The sequence below is a fragment of the Chaetomium tenue genome (assembly GCF_020726465.1).
Source record: "Chaetomium tenue strain MPI-SDFR-AT-0079 chromosome Unknown F5144scaffold_3, whole genome shotgun sequence".
NCBI classification, from domain to species: domain Eukaryota; kingdom Fungi; phylum Ascomycota; class Sordariomycetes; order Sordariales; family Chaetomiaceae; genus Chaetomium; species Chaetomium tenue.
The window spans coordinates 1,479,149-1,497,196 of NW_027117331.1; the positions used below are offsets into that span (position 1 = coordinate 1,479,149).

The window sequence follows — 18,048 nt, forward strand, 5'->3', positions numbered from 1 at the left end:
AGGGTACGATACGATACCGGGTATATATTCTCTTTTTTTTCTAGACGGGGGCTGTTTCCCTTCTCTCTCTCTAGGGCAAGGCGGAGACGGGGTTATATATTTGATCTGCCCTTTCTTTCCTCCCCCAAAACTATCGTGGCATTCCTTCTTCCTTCTCTTGTCTCGGTTGGGGTGGTGGCGGTAGTGGTGGTGTTTGCTGGTTCCGGCCCGTTGCTTGGCGGCGGTTGTCCGCGGTGTTACCAGCAGCAAATGGCATTGGCATTCTGTGTGTGGGGGCATTTCGGGGGCGTCGCATCTGTGGGTGTTGTTGTTGCATGTTGCATTTGCTTGGTGTGATGTGGGTTGGTCTTTGTCATGTATATCGTCCCAACCACCCGCGCGTTTGTTGTTAGGTACACGCGCAGGTGGGGGGTTACCGATGTCCGAGGTTATGTACCACCAACGTGTGTGTGTATATATATATAAGTAAGGATCGGTCAGGCAGCCTGGTCGACAAGATATTCAAGTGTGGGATTAGGAGGATGGAAATATTCCGGCTGGACCTTTGCACGAATACATTCGTACTCATCGAGCATAGATCTCATTGAGCATAAATCGGCGCACCACCCCCTTAACTACCACGACGTAATAATCTTCTCCAAAACCTCCACCAAGATATCCGCATGCTTCTCCTCAAAGATCAACATCGGCCTCAACCTGACCGCGCTCTGCCCACTCCCACCAATATTCACCCCCAGCTTCTTCGCCACCGCCAGGAACTGGTCCCTCCGCGGGTTATCAAAGGCAATAAACGTGCCCATGCCCTTCCCCCTCAAGTTCTGAAACTCGCCCGGATACTTCGCCGCCAGCCCCTCCAGCTTCCCAAACAAGTAATTACCCACCCTCTCCGTATGCCTCACCAGATCATGCTTCTCCACCTCGTCCACAATCGCCCTGAACAGCAGCGCCCGCGCCGGGTCGCCCATCCACGTGTTGAACTGGCGGTAGGGCTTGTTGGGCCTGAGGGCCGGGTCGCCAAAGTAGTAGCCCGCGGTCTGGGCCTTCTTGCTGAAGGTGACCATGTCGGGCGGGTGGGGGAGGTCCCAGTGCTCGTGCGCCCAGAAGCGGCCGGTGGCGCCCACGCCCGTCTGCACCTCGTCCACGATCAGCAGCACGCCGTGCTTGCGCGTCACCTCGCGCAGCCCGCGGAAGAAGGCCGGCGTCGCGTGGTTGTCGCCGCCTTCGGACTGGATCGGCTCGACGACCACCGCGCAAGGGGGGACGTGGTAGGTGGTGAGGAGGCGCTCGACCTCGTCGAGGGCGGCGCGCTCGGCAGCGGCGTTTTCGGCGGCGTGTTGGTCGAGGGGGTATTTGAGTTGGGGGAAGGTGGCCTGGGGCCAGTCGAAGGCGGGGATGTCGAGCTTGTGGATGGGTTTGGAGCGGGTGGTGGAGAGGGAGCCGAAGAGGCGGCCGTGGAAGCCCGTCTTGAAGGAGAGGATGGAGAGCTGGGAGGCGCCGGGGGGCTGGTTGTTCATGGCCGAGTTCATCTCTTCTTCGGTGAACTCGACGTTGGGCCCGCCTCGCTCGCGCTGGCGGCGCCACATGAAGGCGGCTTTGTAGGCGGTCTCGTTGGCGTCGGAGCCGGCCATGGCGGTGAACACCTGGTTGAGTCCCTTCGGGGCGACCTTGAGGATGCCGGTCTTGAGAATCCCGGCCCATTCGGCGGGGGGGAAGTTGCCCAGGGCGGGTCGGTTGATAATGCCGTTGATCATGTCATCGCTCTGGGCGGCCTTGCGCAGAGCCGGGTTGTTGTACCCTAGCGGGATGGAGGCAATCTGGGCGTATACATCCAACAAGACATTGCCATCCGGGTCAGCAATGTAGTTGCCCACACTCTTTGTGTAGTCGGTGAGCATGTTTAGGCTGCGGGTATCAAAGACCTCGTCGAGCTCGGCGATGGCGGCCTTGGACTTGGGGCCGGGAATATCGGTCTTGACCGAAGGGCCCTCGGGCTCCCAGGAGGGGTAGAAGGACGACATGGCGCGGGTTGTAGCAGTGAATCGGCGACGGGCTTCGAGAGACCCAACAATGGGCCGGGCGATCAGAGGGGAGGATACGGCGCGCAGGAGGGCGTTGCTGCTCCGGAGCGTTCTGCACGCCGACATGGTGGTGTCGTCTTCTAGGTATATAGCACCTCGGGGGGTACTATACCTGTAATATCCCTGATACCTCTTTGCCGTTTATCCCACTCGCTAATATGCTCGACTGTCACAACTGAGGGGAACAACGCGTAATCGGATGAGCCAATCGATCAAGACGCACCCGCGGGATGTTGCCCTTCTTTTATTGCCAGTTGCTTGGGGGCTGGAGGAGGCAAGGAATGCTAATGGAGCACCCTGATGGATATCGCCGGCTTATATTCAGTGCATTGGGCCCTGGCTAGGCCCTATCAAGGGTTCAGTTGCCATGATTCGGGTGCGGGGAAGCTGCAGTGTGACAGGGAGAGCTCCAGGAAGGCGCGGTCGCCGTTGTCAATTACGTCAGTAGAAAAGAACGGAGATGGTCATGTCACCAGAGAAACAGCCAATGCTTGTCCACAGTGCGGTTGTAGTGGTCATGTCTGATACAAAATACCAATTGCATTATTTTGCATATATTGATAGTTGTTTCGGTCCTTGTTTGCTGTCCTCCCATCATCCAACCCCATCCAACCCAACAGCTCAGAGCTCAGGTACCAACGATGCCGGATCGGGATGTTTTGACCTGGTGCGGGCCCATCCAGTCGGAAACCATCGCACAAGTCACCTGCCCTCCACCGCCGGGGGTCCGGCGGGGTCTGGACGCCGCTCTTATCAGCACGCAGTTGCATCCGAAGCGGCCACAGACAAAGCCCGGCCCGCCATCGGAAGAGATCAGCCCACTCGGCCGCTCCATCACCCAACCCCCGGCGTGCATTTTAAGTAAAAGTCTGAGACCGAACAACGCAATCCCGAAGGAGACCGAAAGAGTGCTACGGATTGCCTAGACGAGAATCCCGAATGGGTCCGGGTCAAACGAGCGGTGTATGTGCGTCGACCTTAACAATATTTCTCATTGTGCTCATGTAATAGAGAGGAGAGTTCTCCTCCCATCAAAAACCGGCCAGCCCAGCGTCCCATGTAGACCACGGAGGAGAGTGTACACCAACTGCAACCAGCCAAACCTCCAACGCCCACCACCGACCGACGCCTGGCTATCGTCGCTGGTTCCCAACAAAAAGAAAAGAGCGCGGCCAAAAAGGCCTCCCACAAAACCGAAAGTACAAACAAAACAAAAACAGTCGAGGGCTAATCTACCGAACTAGAAGGGTAATAAAAGATACCAACACGCCATCTGCAACAATGGCCCCGAAGGCCAGCCGCCGAAAACAGAAAGCAAACGAATTCTCGTATCCATACAGAGACAATAGGAGATGGTGAGGGGCAGCACCGGGTATACCCTCAAGAATCGCAAAAGCCCTCGACAAGGCGGCCTAGACACGGCGCCATACTCAGCCAAGCATCGTCGCTAACCACAACATCTCCGGCCGCAAGAACAGTCCCCGCACAACTCCGAAGTGGTGACCCCACCAGCGGGCCAAAGGACTAGACAAGTATTCCTTGACCTGGCGACGCAAAAACACCCAAGTCCGTGTCTAGTCGGCCACCTTGGCTGCCTTCTTGGCCAGCCTCTTAGACCCCTCCTGGCGGAGTACCTCCTGCAAGCCAGAGCAGAACTTCTCCCGCAGGGCGGCCGGGGAGAAGCTCGCCAGCCAGCTATCAGCTTTCGCAGCCGAATGAGCATGGGCATCATCAAGTGCCTAGCTGCTGGATCCGGACTCCTCTTTCTGCTGCGGTAACTGCAGGCCGGCGCTCTGCGCGATCTGCTTCCATGTCTCCATGTCTCTGTAGAGGCGGTCGCACTCCAGCTTGAGTTTATCATTGGACTGGCTTAGCTCGGCGATTGCCTGCTCAGTAAGCAGCTTCTCCAGCGTCCACTTCTCGATATTTTGAGTCTCGTTCTCTTTCAGCTGCGTGATGAAAGAGACGGCCCGTTGGAGAATGGACCCCTTGTTCTTTTCGCAGCCTGGCACAATCTTCGCGAGCTCGTTAATCCCCTCATTGATGGTCTCACGGCGGCGACGCTCGACTGCAGAATTGTTAGAAAGGAATGCCTTAGAATAGCAGGGATGAATGGCAACTTGCCTTCCTTGTGGTTGTCCTTCCGCATCTTGTGCCACTCTTCAGAGCCTACCGCAGGCTTGGCATTGGGTGGAGCACTGTAGCGCTGCTCCTGCTGCACTCCGTTCGAGGGCGGTTGTTGGATGGTCGAAGGGGGCGGTGGCAATGGGAGACCATCCGGAGGTGCCTGGCTGACGGAATGGTTGCTGAAGGTATTGTCTTCATGTTGGGTCTCTGACGTTGCCTGGTTTGCGAACGCCTCTTCCGTCGACTGCGGAATATGCAGTGATGGGTACATGTTTAGTGCCGCCGCAGCTGTACTTGATGCGTTGGAGGCATCAGTGGTGTCGTTGTGATCAGAAGCGCTGGCCTGGGCAAGAGCGCTGAAGTCGTCCACGTTGACATGGTCGTGGGCGGCCTGGGCGGCTTGGGCGGCTTGGGCGATGCTGACCGTGTCGCTGAGGAAAGTCTGGGTGTCGGCGTCCGGCACCGACATGGCTGCAGCCGGGGCCCCGCGCTTGTTGCGGCGCGAGTCAGGTGAGGCAGACTCAGTCACCCGCTTCCGCTTCTGACTGGGGCTTGTTGTGGCCTCGGGTAGATCGGGATGCGGGACACTGACTGTCGCGGCCATGGCTGAATGTAGGTTTGCCAATCCTAGAAATGAGGTTAGCTTTCACAGGAATATATATGATTGAACATTTCAACAAGGGTGTTTATCAAGCATCATGTTGGTAGAGGATCATGTTGGTAGCCCGGCACTTGGTTGGGGCCATCCAACGACAATAAAGTCCTGTCCGGTCTTGTTGCGATGGTGCAAGACGATATCGCACCCCCGTTTGCCTGCTCGGGCCGATGTTCATCTCGAAATGTCGCATAACGCGCAATCAGCGTTAAAAAAAACCGTGTGCAGCGAAGGTTTTAGGAAATAATCTGATTTCGCCTTTGAGCACATGCGCGTCGAGCGAATTATCAGATCGGCAACGGTAAGCCAGTCACGGCAATCACAGACCCTGTGAAAGCGATGTTTGCTTCACGCACACCTATTCTCTCACTCGAGAGGCGACTAATTGCACAGAGCTTGTCGCATCGAGGGCATCCACAGCCGCTCATTCCATGGTGGTTATACACCAAACATGGCTGCGTTGGGGTTGGATTGATATGGCCCCTGCTCATTCTTGATGGAGATGCGCACCTGGGGATGGGTTTCCTTACTCTCTGTGGTTGGGTCGAGGAGCGAGGTCATGTGAAGAACGTGCCCGAAAACGTGACGAAGAGCTGGGGGAGGTTAGCCTGGGCTGTGAAGGGCCGGAAAATCGATGCAAAATTCGCCGAATCGATTTAAAAAAGAAATAAATAGTCACTAGGAATGCATACATACCTATTCTTGAACGATGGATATGTCTTGGTGTTTCGGTGTCTGTTGAAGGTTGCTGTTTGAGGAGTCGCGAGAGTAGAGGGAAGATCATGTGAGCTGAGGCTGGAGGTCAAGGTTAATCAAAGTCGCGGGTCATGGAGGGATCAGGGCGCACGGTCCAACACCTTTGCCGAAACACCCTTTTCTCGGCCTGCATGCACGAGCGATCAGCACCACGACCCACCCCGGTTCGACCTTCCACTGGCGCCTTTTTAATCTTCTTCTCCCGCGCCAAATCGTTGGACCCTTGGACAGACGCGAAACCACCAACCAGCTTGGGGGACTTTGTTGGAACTCGTTGATCTTGCAAAGGCACTTCTGGGTAGTAAACGCTTGAGATTATTATATGACCTTGGATCATTGATATATTTCCTGTTATTTTCTAACAGTTAGACACCATGGGCCTGTTTTCCTTCCCAGCCCTCGTACAAAGTAGGTGCTTGCCCCGGACATGCCCTGCCCACCATCTCAGATTTCCAACCCCAACAGGCCGACGGCAGGACGATGCGACGCCTCCCCCTCCAGTAGCCGCGCATTATTCCTCGACACCATCATCATGCTTCTCTCCTCTTCTCACTGCCCCACCTGGCAACAACCCCTCATGACGCGAAAGCAGTGAGACAGCCTGGCACATGATTGGACCTCCTGCGCATGTCACGAGCCACTAAACCATCACCTCAGCGCTTTCGGTCTCCCTCTTCTCTTTGCCTTGCCTTGCACCCTTGTTGTATTGTCCGTAAGTTCGCGGGCAGCGAGGGGGCTGAAGGGGGGGGGAATCCATCCTGTGGAACCAATAACTGCCACCCTGGAAATGGAAAGGTGGGGGGTAAGTACGTACTCTGCTGTGGGCAGTGGCGGGTTAGGGTTGGCGGTTCTCATCCCCCCACTCCAAGTGCAGTCGGTGCCGATGAAACCTTCGACCAGAGGAACGAAAGGAAAGCCATTGGGAAGCTCAAACTCTACCTTTTGCGTTACTTGATTTCTTTTATCTGATTTATTCTGTGCGGTTTCCTTTACCTCTTTTTTCTTTTCTTGGTTTCTTTTAATTCTGTCTCTTTTCTTGGTTTTTGCTTCGGCCTTGTTTGGCCAAAGGGAACCTGATGTTCTAGGCCCCATCACAAAAGCCAAGAACAAATCGGATAGCTGCCCTCATGCCTTCCTGGCCACTGGGGAACTTTCCCAATCGGCGTTCAGTTGGCCCTTGGTCCTTGGGCCAACTTCATCCGCTTCAACTCCTCTCCGAGTTGCTGCATGCTCGCACCCAAAGCAGTCCAACAGCACCTCGTGTACAAAATATTCCGCATGAAGCCTTCGATCTCCTAAGTGGCTGGGAGCAAGCAGATTTGCAACCATGGCGGACCTTGAAGCGGCCAACATCAACCACGACAATCACTTGCTTCTTGTAAGACGACGTCATCGTCTTGATTTCTGCCGCATGCCCTCTTGCTAACGCCCAGCCCTCCTCCAGGATCAACCGTGTTTGCGACTGCCATACGAACTCCTGCGAAAGAACTTCCGCTCGGTTCACTATCCCTTCGAGTGGGACTCGACCTCGGTCAAGAATGTGGTCAAAGAAACAGCTAATGGCTTGATCAGCGGGAAAGCCTCACCGCAAGATGCCGTCAAGAACTTGGACCAGATGCTGGTCAAGATGCGAGGCCTGAAGCGCAAGCTGACGGCCGCCGCCGAGGAGGAGGACCGGCTGTATCGCCAAATGGACTCTCGCGTCGCTCACCTGCGCGAGCTCGCCGATCTTCACACGGTTGACGACGTTCGGTACGAGGCATGGTCCCGCCAACGCCTCGACCGCCTCTTGGTGGACTACATGCTCCGGCACGGTTATGACTCATCTGCAATAGCGCTGGCGGACGAGCGGGGGATGCGGGATCTCGTCGATATTGATACTTTCGTGGTCATGAGCAGGATCCGCAAGTCTCTCGAGGGCGGCAGCGTCCAGGAGGCGCTGAACTGGTGCAACGAGAACAAGAAGGAGCTCCGCAAGATGCAGTCCAACCTCGAATTTTTGCTGCGATGCCAGCAGTACATAGAAATGATGCGCACCGATTCGCCGGCCAAGATGGCGGAGGCCATTCACCACGCAAGGAAGTACATCACACCGTTCACCGAAACCTACCCGGTTGAGATAAGCAGCATCGCTGGACTTCTCGCTTACCGTCCCGGCACCATCTCCGAACCATATGCCTCCCTCTACAGCGCCTCCCGCTGGCAAAAACTCGCCGACACATTCGTCGAAGCCCACCTCAAACTTCTCGGTCTACCTATGACTCCCCTCTTACACATCGCCCTCTCCTCGGGCCTATCCGCTCTCAAAACTCCCGCCTGCCACAGCACCCAGCTTCAGGTACCAACCCAACCCGAAGAATCCCAGCCCGTCAACGGGGCCGGCGACGGGACCGCCACCACCGCCGCCACCGCCGCCGTCTCCTCCAGTAACACTTCCACCGCCGTCCCGCACCACCACCATGGCACGGCTTCGCTCACCACGCGCGTCTGCCCGATCTGCTCGACCGAGCTCAACGCCCTCGCCCGCAGCGTGCGCTACGCCCACCACGGCAAGAGCCGCCTTCTCGAGCAGGACCTGGTGCTGCTGCCCAACGGCAGGGTCTACGGTAAGGCCCGACTGGACGAGTACGCTGCGAAATCGGGCTTGCCCGCGGGGCAGGTTAAGGATTTGGTTACAGGGGAAGTGTTCTCGGGGGAGGAGGGGAGGAAGGTTTTCGTCACCTGAAGAGGATCGTGATACTTTTATGCGGGGTGCGTTCGGGAACGGCAGAGTGCATTATTGGCGTTAAATTTTGGTTGCTCTTTGGATTGGTTTATACGATGACTAGGGAATATGGGCTTGGACGGGAGGCAGAATGGGCATGGTGGGCATTGATGGGGTACGGCGCACGCGAGTTTCTATCTCTACTCCGGTTGGTTTGATGGGATCAGCGAGAACGCAGGCGAACAGGGCCAGTGGTTAGCACTCAGATAAGTACATAAGAAACACAAGCGATGAGTCCTCTGGAAGTTGAACGAGGCTGATCCCCTAATAACAATGCTTCTGGGACGCCATATCCGCCACCTTTGGCCCTAGGCACTCTCCCAACCCGAAAGGGATATCCAGACGAAAGGGCGGGGGCTATTCATACGGGCTCCATCGACACACACACACAAAGTCAACAAGCAGGGCATGCCAACAACGAAACGCGAGAGAGGGAGTGTGTGTCAGAAGGACGCATATGCTATTTCCGGGGTATCCGTAGCCCCCTCACCCACATTCCCATCCATCCATCCATCCCATCTCCCCCCTCCTCCCCCGCAGTAAGTACCTAGTTAGAGAGAGAAAAAAAACGAGAGGAAGACAGAGCGGCAGCAGCAAGCCAGAACCCGCAATACAAAAGGACACACAGGCATACCCCCCTAAAAGAATATGAAGCCTAGCCCAGCCCCAGCCCTAGCCCCAGCCCAGCCTAGCCTTTCCTTTCCCTTCCTTTCCCGCTGTTTGCATCCGTCCCACCGACCGACCGACCGACCGACCAACCGATTTTCGAGATACAGAGTAAGGGGTCTTTAAATGCCTACCGCACCGGACACAACACTGCACAACACACAGACAGGGCAGCCAGACCAGAAAAAAAGCCCAGAACAACGCGCGCAAAATAAAAGCTTTCCCGTCTTTCATCTTTATATATATCTCCGCTCCCTCCCCCACTCCCCCCAGCCCCACAACCTTCTTCTATTCGACAACTACTAACCGACACTATCGCGCATTCCCCGCAAACGCAAACGCCCCAAACACGCCGCCTCCCCCACCAGGCGTCATGGGGCCCATGCCGCCGCTGTTGCCGACGTTGGCGGTGCCGTTGGTGTTGTGGGACGAGGCGGCGGGGGTGCCGGCCAGGGCGACGCTGCCCGTGTTTGGGGTGCTCGGGGTGCCGCCGCCGTTTTGTAGGCCACCGTTGGGGTGGTGGTTGTGGCTGGGTGGGGTGCTCTCGACCGGGTTGTTGGAGGGGTTGGGACCGCCGCCGCCGCCGCCGCCGCCGCCCATCGAGAAGTCGGGGATGCCGAGACCCCAGACCTTGCCGAGATGGTCGTCCGAGATGTCGCCGTTGAAGATGCGCTTGCGCAGCTCGAAGAAGACGCGGCCCGTCAGCAGGCTGTCGGAGCCGGCCTGGTGGGCGCTGCCGACGCGCTTGAGCTTGAGCGTTTCGGCGATGTGCTCGAGGCCCGACTTCTGCTCGAACTTCTGCATGATCTCGATTGCGCTTGGGTCGGTGGGGGTTAGCGCGCCGTTGTTATGCAGTTTGATAGCGTGCTTCATCAGGTGCTTAACATCGTAAGTGGAGGGGAAGTAACGCTTCATGTTCTGGTCGAATTCGTACTCGTCGCAGGGTAGCGGTTCGCAAAACAGCAGCTTGGTGAGATAGCCGAAGTCGTAACCGCCGTGGAAGCTTATCCAGCGGACATCTTCAAAGCAGACGAGGCCGGACGGGATTATGAGGGACGCGAACTCGTGCGGGTCGATGCCGTCCCGCTCGAGCAGCGCAAAGTCGATGCCTGCCTGCTGCAGGGATTCGATGGACGTCTGGTTGTACATGTCCTCCTTGAGGGAGAACTTGAAGTTGAACTGCCAGGCATAAGGCATGGGCGCCTGGCTGCCAGCTCTCCGTAGCTCTGCCGAGTCGGTCGAGTTGGGGCGGGCCGGGGGTTGCTCGCCGTCTTCGTTAAAAAGAGCGATGCCGATCTGTATCACTTTCAACAGGTCTACGTTGGTGCGAAGACATTGGTAATGGTAGTCGCTCTTTCCCCGGAAGCCCCCCATCGGTCTCGCGACGACGCCCGGAAACTCGGTGTCCTGTCGGGGGTTCGTGTCAGCAGCCCGTTATAACCCACCCTCCTGGCTTTGTCCCAGGATCAACCCACCATAGCAATGTACGGATAACTTTCAATCAGCACCCGCAGGTGCCCGATCTCTTCTGCCAGATTATGTTTCCACACTTCTCTTATCCGCCCCTTCGGCGCAGCCCGTGTCGCGTGTTCCACCAAGCCATGGCCCTGCTGCTGTGCATGTTGTGGGTGCTGGACGGGAGGGGCATGTTGGGAGTGCTGTGATTGTTGTTGTTGCTGGAGGGCTTGCTGCTGCGACTGTTGGTGTTGCTGGAGGTTGCCAGCGTGCGCGAAGCCCATACGAGCAGCGTGGCTAGCGAGGCCCGAGTCAGCACCTACGCCGAAGCCGGCGCCGGTATTGAGGCCCCCAGCCAGGCCTAACAGATTGCTATTGCCAGCGAAGGGATTCCCGCCGACTTGGGCGTTGAGGTATGCTGCGGTGGCACCCATAGGCGGCGGGTGGCTCGTCGCGTGCTGGGCATGGGAGGGGAATTGCTGGTGGTAGGGGGAGATGGTGTTGGGCCCACTCGGGAACCGGTTGAGCGGCGGCATCGCGTGGTGGCGGCGCCCGTAGTGTGGGTTGCCTCTACTATGTCCTATCGTGAAGGCCGTATCCTAATAGCCGTGTCAAGATCGGGTCTTGAAGGGACCATTCCCGTCCCTCTTGTTGGTGGTAATCCGGATGCTGGGCGATGCTGGCTAATCGCGAGACGAGACAAGGTAACTACGATTAGACCCTCCTATTCAGGTTGGTTGTGCTGATGGACCGGAGCGCTGTCGTAAGGTGGCCTAGAAAATGCTAGGGAGAAGAATTTGGCGAGCGCGAGTCGAGCGGGTCGAGACAGATTTTGAGGTGAGGAAGTGGCAAATAGGTAGGTAGTAGTTTGGACGAGTTTGGGTTTCGCGGGGGGCTGAAGTGAAAGCGGCAGGTTTGCTCATGCCCCGAATGCAACAACAGCACTGCAAGGTTGGCGATGGGCCACTGCCCAGGCGTTGCACAGGTCTGCCCCCCTTGTGTGCACGGACCGTATTCTGGTTGACTAAGCGCTTGGCGCGATCGGCCCGCAGCCAAACTCCCACTTGCGGTGCTTTCGATGATGATGCGACCTCTGTCATTGATTTGAGCTCCCCATCTCCAGTCCAGCTTGCTGAGCAGTAGCCCGACCCGACGAGCAATTGCCAGCGCCACAATGCAGCCCTCCAGGTACGGCCACTTCGATCTACCCCCCGGCCACGCTTCAATTGACTAACCTCCACGCTCCCCGCCAGAATACTGCGCTACAACGGCGGCGACTCGAAGCCCAACATCACGGGCTTCGAGATGCGCAAGTTCCTCGCCGCCAGCGGCCACCCACGCTACGATCCATGGGAGAGGGCGTACGTCACCACCACCCTTCCCCCTCTCATGACGCATCATTAGCCCATATCATCCCATCCCACCCGTCACAGCCTCCGCTTCCCTCTCCCTCCTCATCCGCCCCTCCACCCCTCCACCATCCTCCTCCACCCCTCCCCCTCCCCATAATCCAACCTCAACCCCAAATCACCCACAAACTAACCCCCCACCTCCCATCACAGCGAAGCCTGGCGCTACACCGGCCGGTTCACACGGTTCAACCGATTCAAGAACGCCTTCCCGGGGCTCGGGATCGCCACGGTCGCTTTTGCGGGCTACTGCGCGTACGAGCACTTCTTCATGCAGGACGATCACCACCACGGCGGCAGCAGCGAGGGACATCACTGAGAGGATTGAAGGGTTGGGTGGGGGTGAGGTGGAGGGGTGGAAGGGTTGAGTGAGGGGGGATGTATGAGGTTTGAGGGGGAGGGAAAGAGGGGGAGGGGCGGGGGGGTTCGTGATGCGGTGCGGTGGGGGGAAGATACGGAGAATGGAGAGGGTTGAGGGTGGGCATATCCATGGAATGGATGGGTTGACGTGGAAGGCGGTGGTTAAAGCGGCCGACAGATGGGTTGTTGGTGCTCCGAAAGTGGGCTCAAACTCGTAAAATCTGCGGATTCGTGCCTCGCGCACGTCAGATGGAATAGCATTGTACATTTCGAGGCGTTGTTGGTCTGGAATGCAGTGACTTTTGGGTGGTGTATGCCTGGCTAACACTCGAAGTTGCCCATTGCCAACGGCAGATTGGAAACACACGATGACTGCTGGAACTAGGCGGGGTGCCAATGCGTGAACCGCCTGCACAATATAGGAGGGGCTTGCGCAGCCGGTTTCCAACGAGGACCACCACCTAGCTGGGTAGCTCAGCGGTTAGGCGGTGGCCCTCGGCCCACGGGCCATCTGGTTCACCCCTCGTCACTACCGGACTTAAGGGAAGGCTAAGGTTCGAATCACGATGCTAGCTCGGGGTTTTTCTGGGAGGTACCGGGCCGCCGGTAGAGTCCTCCACCTCAGAAGGAATCACGCAGCCGCCCGACGGGGCACCAACCGGCTGCAACTGGGCACACGAAGTAAACCCCCTAGGGGTTTCGTAACCGGCTACCCCCCTTCGACCGCGAAGGGGGCTAGCCGGTGAGCTTTTGCATTTTTGACTAGGGATCTTGCTATGGTAACCGACCGGCCACATGCCAACCTACTTCAGGGAATGTAGTAACAATGGTTAGTAGATATAGAAAGTTAGAAATGTTTCTTTTAGTTTATATTCTTTAATTAGAAATCGAGCAAGGTGACAACGTTGCCTACAGAGTTCAGAAGCAAGCGATATGCATTTCTGACAAGAGGGCTCCATGTGCTCTTTTCTATTATTCCAATGAGCACTACCCAGTCTATATCCTATATGCCAATAGGTGTCCGTTATGCAAAACCGCCGTTAACGCCAAAAACCAGTGTGAACACAGCACCGTATGGATGGAATACGAACACAATGGTTGCCCAAACGCCGAGACCCAAAACAGACGAGTTGAGCAACCTATAACCCAATCCCATTGACCATATCCAATGCCCCTTCCACCGCAACTTCAAGCTCTCCAATTCTGGTCTTCAGATGCCTGTTCTCGTCCCTCAGCAAGCCAACCGTATCCCACGCCACGCTCGCGTCCTGCCCCTTGCAGTTCGGGCACCCCGCGTCCTCGCGCGAGATGCCCTTAAAGATCTTCTGAAACGCGCTCATCGGCCTCTGCTTCGGCGTGGCATTCACTGATCCGCTCCTCGGGGTCTTCGCAGCCTGCGGGGTCCCGGACGCATCCGCCACCCCCACGATCGATGCCGCGTCCGACATGCTGCTGACGGTGTGCGCCTGTTGTAGCGGCGACTGCAGAGGTAGGGCCGGGCTCCGGGATCTTGAGAACACGCTCTCGCTCCCGGCACTATCGTTCTCGTCGTCCGTAGTCGTATCCTCCTCGCCCGACAAACCATCAGCACCGCTCTTTCGGTGTCTACTTTCTCGCCTTTGCCTCCTTCTTTCCTCTTCAACCCCCAAATCTTCCGACACCACCGATGCGCCTTCTCCTACCGACGATGGAGCTCGCCTCGCTGTCCAACCCAAAGCCGCCTCTGCCCGAGCTCTTGATTTCCGCTCCGCCTCCAATTCCGCCTCAAGCGCCCCCATTGCCCGCTCCTGCTCCGCCGCCTTCCGTGCCATACCCTCCAATTGTATCCTGAGGTGCTCTGCGCGCGTGACAGCCTCCTCGACCTCGTCTCCCTGTGCAGAGCGTTCCGCCTGGAGGTCGCGTAACGTGGCGGCTTGCTCGCGATAGGCGGTTTGCATTTTATTGAGTAGACCGACGGCGTTGATGTGTAGGTTTTTGAAGGCCGAGGGTGAGAAGGTGTCCCGTGCCGCTCCCGAGGGCGAAGACGGGGACGAGGGGAAGAGAGCGGCTTCGATGTTGAGGGTGCATATTTCGTCTTGCGGGTGGGCGGTAGCGGCGCTGGGAAGGGGGCTGGTTGTGGGCGTGGTAGGGTTGAAGCGGGAGGAGAGGGCCGACATGAAGCGGGATGCGGCTGTGGTAGTGGCGGTCGTGCTTTTGGGGGTCGCTACGTTCGAACCGGTGGTACTTTGCCCGGTACGGGTTTGCTGGGGTCGGGTGGGCGTCATGTTTGGCGTTGTGGCGTCTTTCGAGGTCCCGGGCCCGGGGCTATTGCGGGTCTCTGGGTCGTGGGATAGACCCAGTGCGTCCGCTGCCCCCGCGCTGCCGCTCAACCAGTTGGCCAACCCTCCACCCCCTCCACCTCTACTCCTCCCGTCGCCGGTATAAGGCATCTGCTCCGAGGGCGATCTACTGTGCGTTTTCCTGGTGGGCGATGGCGTCCTGCTCTTGAAGGCCAAAGGAAGCAAGTTGGGAAAAGAGTGTTGCCGGCGGTGGTTGGCTGGATTGAAGGGAGAGCCGAGGTCCTCGTCTCCGAACCCGCTGTGGTATTCTGACAGCGGCGAAAGCGACGGGTGCGGCGCGTTCAGACCATGCGGCGGCTGCTGCTGGCCTCGCTGAAGTGGTGAACCGGGTGTGGGTGTGTGCCTCTCGAGTTGCTGCCGCGGGGAAACGTATCCATTATCCGGGGTAGCCACCCGTGATTGTAATGCGCGAGCTGGTGTAGAATGAGGCGGCGGGCGAGACTGCAAGGGCGGCGGGGAGGACAAGGCAGGGTTGGAGCTTAGCATGATGCATTAATGTTTCGGGCGCTCCGTGGATATCCCTGGATCGACCACGACAATCTGATCTCGATTCGGGTTCGCCTCCACTAAAGTAGTTTCGTTTGGCGGGGCTGATTCGAGAGTTTCAAGTTGTTGTAACTGGGTGATTTGTCCGGTGACAGTTCGACATTCCAACACTCGCAATCGTAACGATGAGTTCCCAGGTTGTTCTTGTCGTTCCGTACGTCGAAATCCTCCAACGGGAGCGCCGCGTCAGTTACGTCCGGGTAGGATTCGGAAGCCTAAACAAGCCCAATGTCGTCAAGAACCGAGCTCCAATGGAGTTCTGCCCGCGAGTTGTGAACGAAGTGAGAGTTGGAGGTCGGGGATAAGAACGTGACACGGCAAAGGTGGGCGAATAGGAGCTCCCTCGTTCAGGTCAACACCACCCCAGATCCCCGCAAACCCGCAGGTCGGTAGTTATGCGCAGCGCGGGCTGGCAATGGAACGCGAGAGGGGATAGCTATCGATTACAAATATAGTTATGCGCATCGACCACCATGCCGATGTTGGCATGAGCTGGTCGAGGAGCCCAAAGAGAAAAAAAAGAAAAGAGAAAAGAAGCTGGTGAACAGGAGAAAACGTCGGGTGGGAACCGAGGACATTGCTCTATTTACAAGAACGGCAAGCGCCTTCCAAGTTGGGGCAGTTTCCGGGGTTCTCAGTTGACATTTCCACGCGTCAGGCTCCACTTAACAAACCGCCGCTAACCTCGAAGGCAGCACATGCATTCGAGGTTCCATTTGTCTCGAATCACTTTGGCTTTGCTTGAAGTCAGACCCGCATACTTGAAGAGACAGGATATCCATTCGTGGTGTCCATATCTGGTGAGGTATGAAATGCTGCACCAATGCGGTACCCTTACGTGGTCAGAGATCTTCGAGAGAGCCTCGATTGGTCTGGTTTCAAGCGAGAGGAACCTGCATACCATGGACCAGCTCGCCGCTGATCTTTCAAATTCACAGGGGTCATAACTAATTTGCAACCAGGAACAGGAACAGAACGTGTTTGATGTCGATCTGGCAATCATGACGAGAATCAGATATTATAACCCTAACCCTGGAGCCACTCCTCGCACCGGCAGTTGGGTAAGACAACCAAGGCGCCATGCCATGATGGAAAGGAGTGGGAGCGAAGTGATCTATTCGATCTACTAATAATACCCCCGCAAAGGCGGTCCACGAGCCCGACATCGGTATTCGCCCGTTCGACCACCCAAAGCGCCCCTGAAATGGCGCGAATCCAACCTTGTCAAGCCCGCCTCGCGCAGACCTGAAAGGTTTGTAATTAACCAAGACAGACCGGTCCCACCCGCCTCGCCGCTCAGTAAAACGACTCCACTATCGTATCCTTCATGGTGGTGTTGACCTTCCCGGGCGCGGCGCCCTCGCCGAGACGGAAGACGCTCTCGATGACGCTGAGCTCGGGCGCGGTGGTGTCGAGGCCGGTGACCGACATCCAGTCGTTGACGACCATGCCGCCGCCGATGACGTTGCTCCCGCGGTTCACGCTGCCCGCGACGAGCGGCACCTGCAGCAGGCTGCTCAGCTCGTCCTGGTCCTGGATGCTGGTCTTGGGGTGCACGAGCCCGCCCTGGTTGCTGAGCGCCATGTACGAGCCCACCAGCACGTGGTCCGCCACCGTCTGCCGGAACACCTCCACCCCCAACACGTCGGCGATGATCTCCTCCGTCTCGCGTTCTAGGTCTGGGTGCACCAGCGCCGTGTGGTCGTTGGTCACGATCACGTTGCCCAGCGCCGACAACCGCTCCTCGATGCGCTGGATTTTGATTTCGTCCGGCAAACTATTGCGTAGGTGCTGCAGCTCCTGGTCGGTTGTGGTGGTGGGGACAAGCAGGCCTTTCCGGTTGCTAGAGCACGGGGAGTACCGTCAGCATATTATTTATTGCGATGGGACCATTCTCCCGTTTCAGGGGAATTCCAGGCAAAACATACCCAGCCGTTAACCGCCCAACGATGCGCATGCCCGCAATTGTTGTCCTGCAGATGGGAATCACGTCCTGTAGCTCGGCCTCGAACACGCTGTAGAAGTTCTCGCTCCCGCCGACCGCCACGAGGGCGAATGAGTTTGTTAATGTCGCAAAGACGCCAACCCTACATTATGGTCAGCCATGCTTTCAAGATCATGCGAGAGAAGGGGGTCGCGTGTGTGCTGTCGCACAATCGCATATCATCGCGGGGTCGTCGGGACGCGGGGCAAAACTGGGTGTGGCTTACTCGTTGGAATTTTCGAATTGTGCTCGGACAGCCATGATTGCAAATATCTGGTGGTCGCTGTTATGTGTCTAATGTGGGGAGGTAAGGTGAAAGGGTCTTGTGTTTTTCTCTCGCTGGGGGACCTTGAGGTCTGTCGCCTTTGGTGTTTGCTGTTTTGCTTGCTAATGCGAGGGTGTGGAGGCGAGAGAAAACGGCAGATATATATGATACTGGGCAGAAATCTAAGTGGGGCTAGGAGCCCGCATCTTAAAGGTCCTGCGTCCTGCGGCCCAATGCGAAGCTCGTGACTCCCCATAATGATTAATTTGACCCCGGTAGGAAGCTGAATTGTATGCATAGAAGAAGTATAGGCCTTATTTTATCAAACTGTTTGTGAGCTACACTGGGGTGTACCTACCTCCGTACCTGAAAGCTGGCGCTGAATGTTACGTAGAATATTGGTACAGCGATAAGCTTAACAGGCACGCATATTACAGTATATTACAATTATCAGACAACCTCCCCATTACCAACCCCATTCACCTCTCAAATATTTCATACCGTCCAAGAAACACCCGTTCCCATCCTCCAAAACGAGGTATCTCTCCAACATCCGTTTGCCTCTTCACCACGGCCGACCAATTCTTGCCCCTGCCGGATGAGTCAAACGCCACGCTCGCCAAGACATTCAGGGCTGGGAAGCA

At 57.1% G+C, this 18,048-nt stretch overlaps 8 protein-coding genes across 8 annotated transcripts; 3 read left to right on the forward strand and 5 right to left on the reverse strand.

Moving 5' to 3' along the window:
• Positions 1-614: 614 nt before the first annotated feature.
• F5144DRAFT_628314 (aminotransferase class-III-domain-containing protein) lies at positions 615-2,643 on the reverse strand (the record flags this gene model as incomplete). The annotated part of the gene is made up of 1 exon (XM_066792333.1): positions 615-2,643. The coding sequence occupies exon 1, from the start codon at positions 2,142-2,144 to the stop codon at positions 615-617; it is 1,530 nt and encodes a 509-aa protein (XP_066644537.1). The 5' UTR covers positions 2,145-2,643.
• Positions 2,644-3,380: 737 nt separating this feature from the next.
• F5144DRAFT_172728 (uncharacterized protein) lies at positions 3,381-5,755 on the reverse strand. The gene is made up of 4 exons (XM_066782634.1): positions 5,553-5,755; positions 5,391-5,453; positions 4,203-4,832; positions 3,381-4,146 (listed from the first exon to the last, which is right to left on the reverse strand). Exons 2-4 carry the CDS (start codon positions 5,419-5,421, stop codon positions 3,818-3,820), a joined length of 990 nt encoding a protein of 329 aa, XP_066644538.1. The 5' UTR covers positions 5,422-5,453; positions 5,553-5,755; the 3' UTR covers positions 3,381-3,817.
• A 1,188-nt stretch (positions 5,756-6,943) lies between these two features.
• Positions 6,944-8,341, forward strand: F5144DRAFT_486128 (CTLH/CRA C-terminal to lish motif domain-containing protein; the record flags this gene model as incomplete). Its single annotated transcript, XM_066785532.1, has 2 exons — positions 6,944-6,994; positions 7,061-8,341. 2 exons carry the CDS (start codon positions 6,944-6,946, stop codon positions 8,339-8,341), a joined length of 1,332 nt encoding a protein of 443 aa, XP_066644539.1.
• Positions 8,342-9,358: 1,017 nt separating this feature from the next.
• F5144DRAFT_486445 (ribonuclease H-like domain-containing protein) lies at positions 9,359-11,037 on the reverse strand (the record flags this gene model as incomplete). Its single annotated transcript, XM_066785550.1, has 3 exons — positions 9,359-9,863; positions 9,981-10,453; positions 10,825-11,037. The coding sequence occupies 3 exons, from the start codon at positions 11,035-11,037 to the stop codon at positions 9,359-9,361; spliced, it is 1,191 nt and encodes a 396-aa protein (XP_066644540.1).
• Positions 11,038-11,528: 491 nt separating this feature from the next.
• On the forward strand, positions 11,529-12,307 carry F5144DRAFT_566863 (NADH-ubiquinone oxidoreductase B12 subunit family-domain-containing protein). Its single transcript, XM_066788569.1, has 3 exons — positions 11,529-11,689; positions 11,755-11,862; positions 12,064-12,307. The coding sequence occupies exons 1-3, from the start codon at positions 11,676-11,678 to the stop codon at positions 12,227-12,229; spliced, it is 288 nt and encodes a 95-aa protein (XP_066644541.1). The 5' UTR covers positions 11,529-11,675; the 3' UTR covers positions 12,230-12,307.
• A 1,102-nt stretch (positions 12,308-13,409) lies between these two features.
• Positions 13,410-14,699, reverse strand: F5144DRAFT_591457 (uncharacterized protein; the record flags this gene model as incomplete). Its single annotated transcript, XM_066790277.1, has 1 exon — positions 13,410-14,699. The coding sequence occupies one exon, from the start codon at positions 14,697-14,699 to the stop codon at positions 13,410-13,412; it is 1,290 nt and encodes a 429-aa protein (XP_066644542.1).
• A 1,416-nt stretch (positions 14,700-16,115) lies between these two features.
• F5144DRAFT_611035 (eukaryotic translation initiation factor 6) lies at positions 16,116-17,829 on the reverse strand. Its single transcript, XM_066791683.1, has 3 exons — positions 17,366-17,829; positions 17,084-17,242; positions 16,116-16,998 (listed from the first exon to the last, which is right to left on the reverse strand). The coding sequence occupies exons 1-3, from the start codon at positions 17,398-17,400 to the stop codon at positions 16,452-16,454; spliced, it is 741 nt and encodes a 246-aa protein (XP_066644543.1). The 5' UTR covers positions 17,401-17,829; the 3' UTR covers positions 16,116-16,451.
• Positions 17,385-17,829, forward strand: F5144DRAFT_566867 (uncharacterized protein). The gene has a single exon (XM_066788570.1). It carries the CDS (start codon positions 17,428-17,430, stop codon positions 17,650-17,652), a length of 225 nt encoding a protein of 74 aa, XP_066644544.1. The 5' UTR covers positions 17,385-17,427; the 3' UTR covers positions 17,653-17,829.
• Positions 17,830-18,048: the final 219 nt, after the last annotated feature.

Excerpts from the sequence above, each read along its gene's own strand:
- F5144DRAFT_172728 (XM_066782634.1), bottom strand. The coding sequence starts at position 5,421 with ATGACCTCGCTCCTCGACCCAACCACAGAGA. Across the intron at positions 4,833-5,390 it reads CCTCGACCCAACCACAGAGA|GATTGGCAAACCTACATTCA; the intron begins GTAAGGAAACCC and ends CCTCATTTCTAG. Across the intron at positions 4,147-4,202 it reads GAAGGACAACCACAAGGAAG|TCGAGCGTCGCCGCCGTGAG; the intron begins GCAAGTTGCCAT and ends ACAATTCTGCAG.
- F5144DRAFT_566867 (XM_066788570.1), top strand. The coding sequence starts at position 17,428 with ATGTGTCTAATGTGGGGAGGTAAGGTGAAAGGGTCTTGTGTTTTTCTC.
- F5144DRAFT_566863 (XM_066788569.1), top strand. Across the intron at positions 11,863-12,063 it reads TACGATCCATGGGAGAGGGC|CGAAGCCTGGCGCTACACCG; the intron begins GTACGTCACCAC and ends CTCCCATCACAG.
- F5144DRAFT_611035 (XM_066791683.1), bottom strand. The coding sequence starts at position 17,400 with ATGGCTGTCCGAGCACAATTCGAAAATTCCAACGA. Across the intron at positions 17,243-17,365 it reads CAATTCGAAAATTCCAACGA|GGTTGGCGTCTTTGCGACAT; the intron begins GTAAGCCACACC and ends ACCATAATGTAG. Across the intron at positions 16,999-17,083 it reads GTTGGGCGGTTAACGGCTGG|CAACCGGAAAGGCCTGCTTG; the intron begins GTATGTTTTGCC and ends CCCGTGCTCTAG.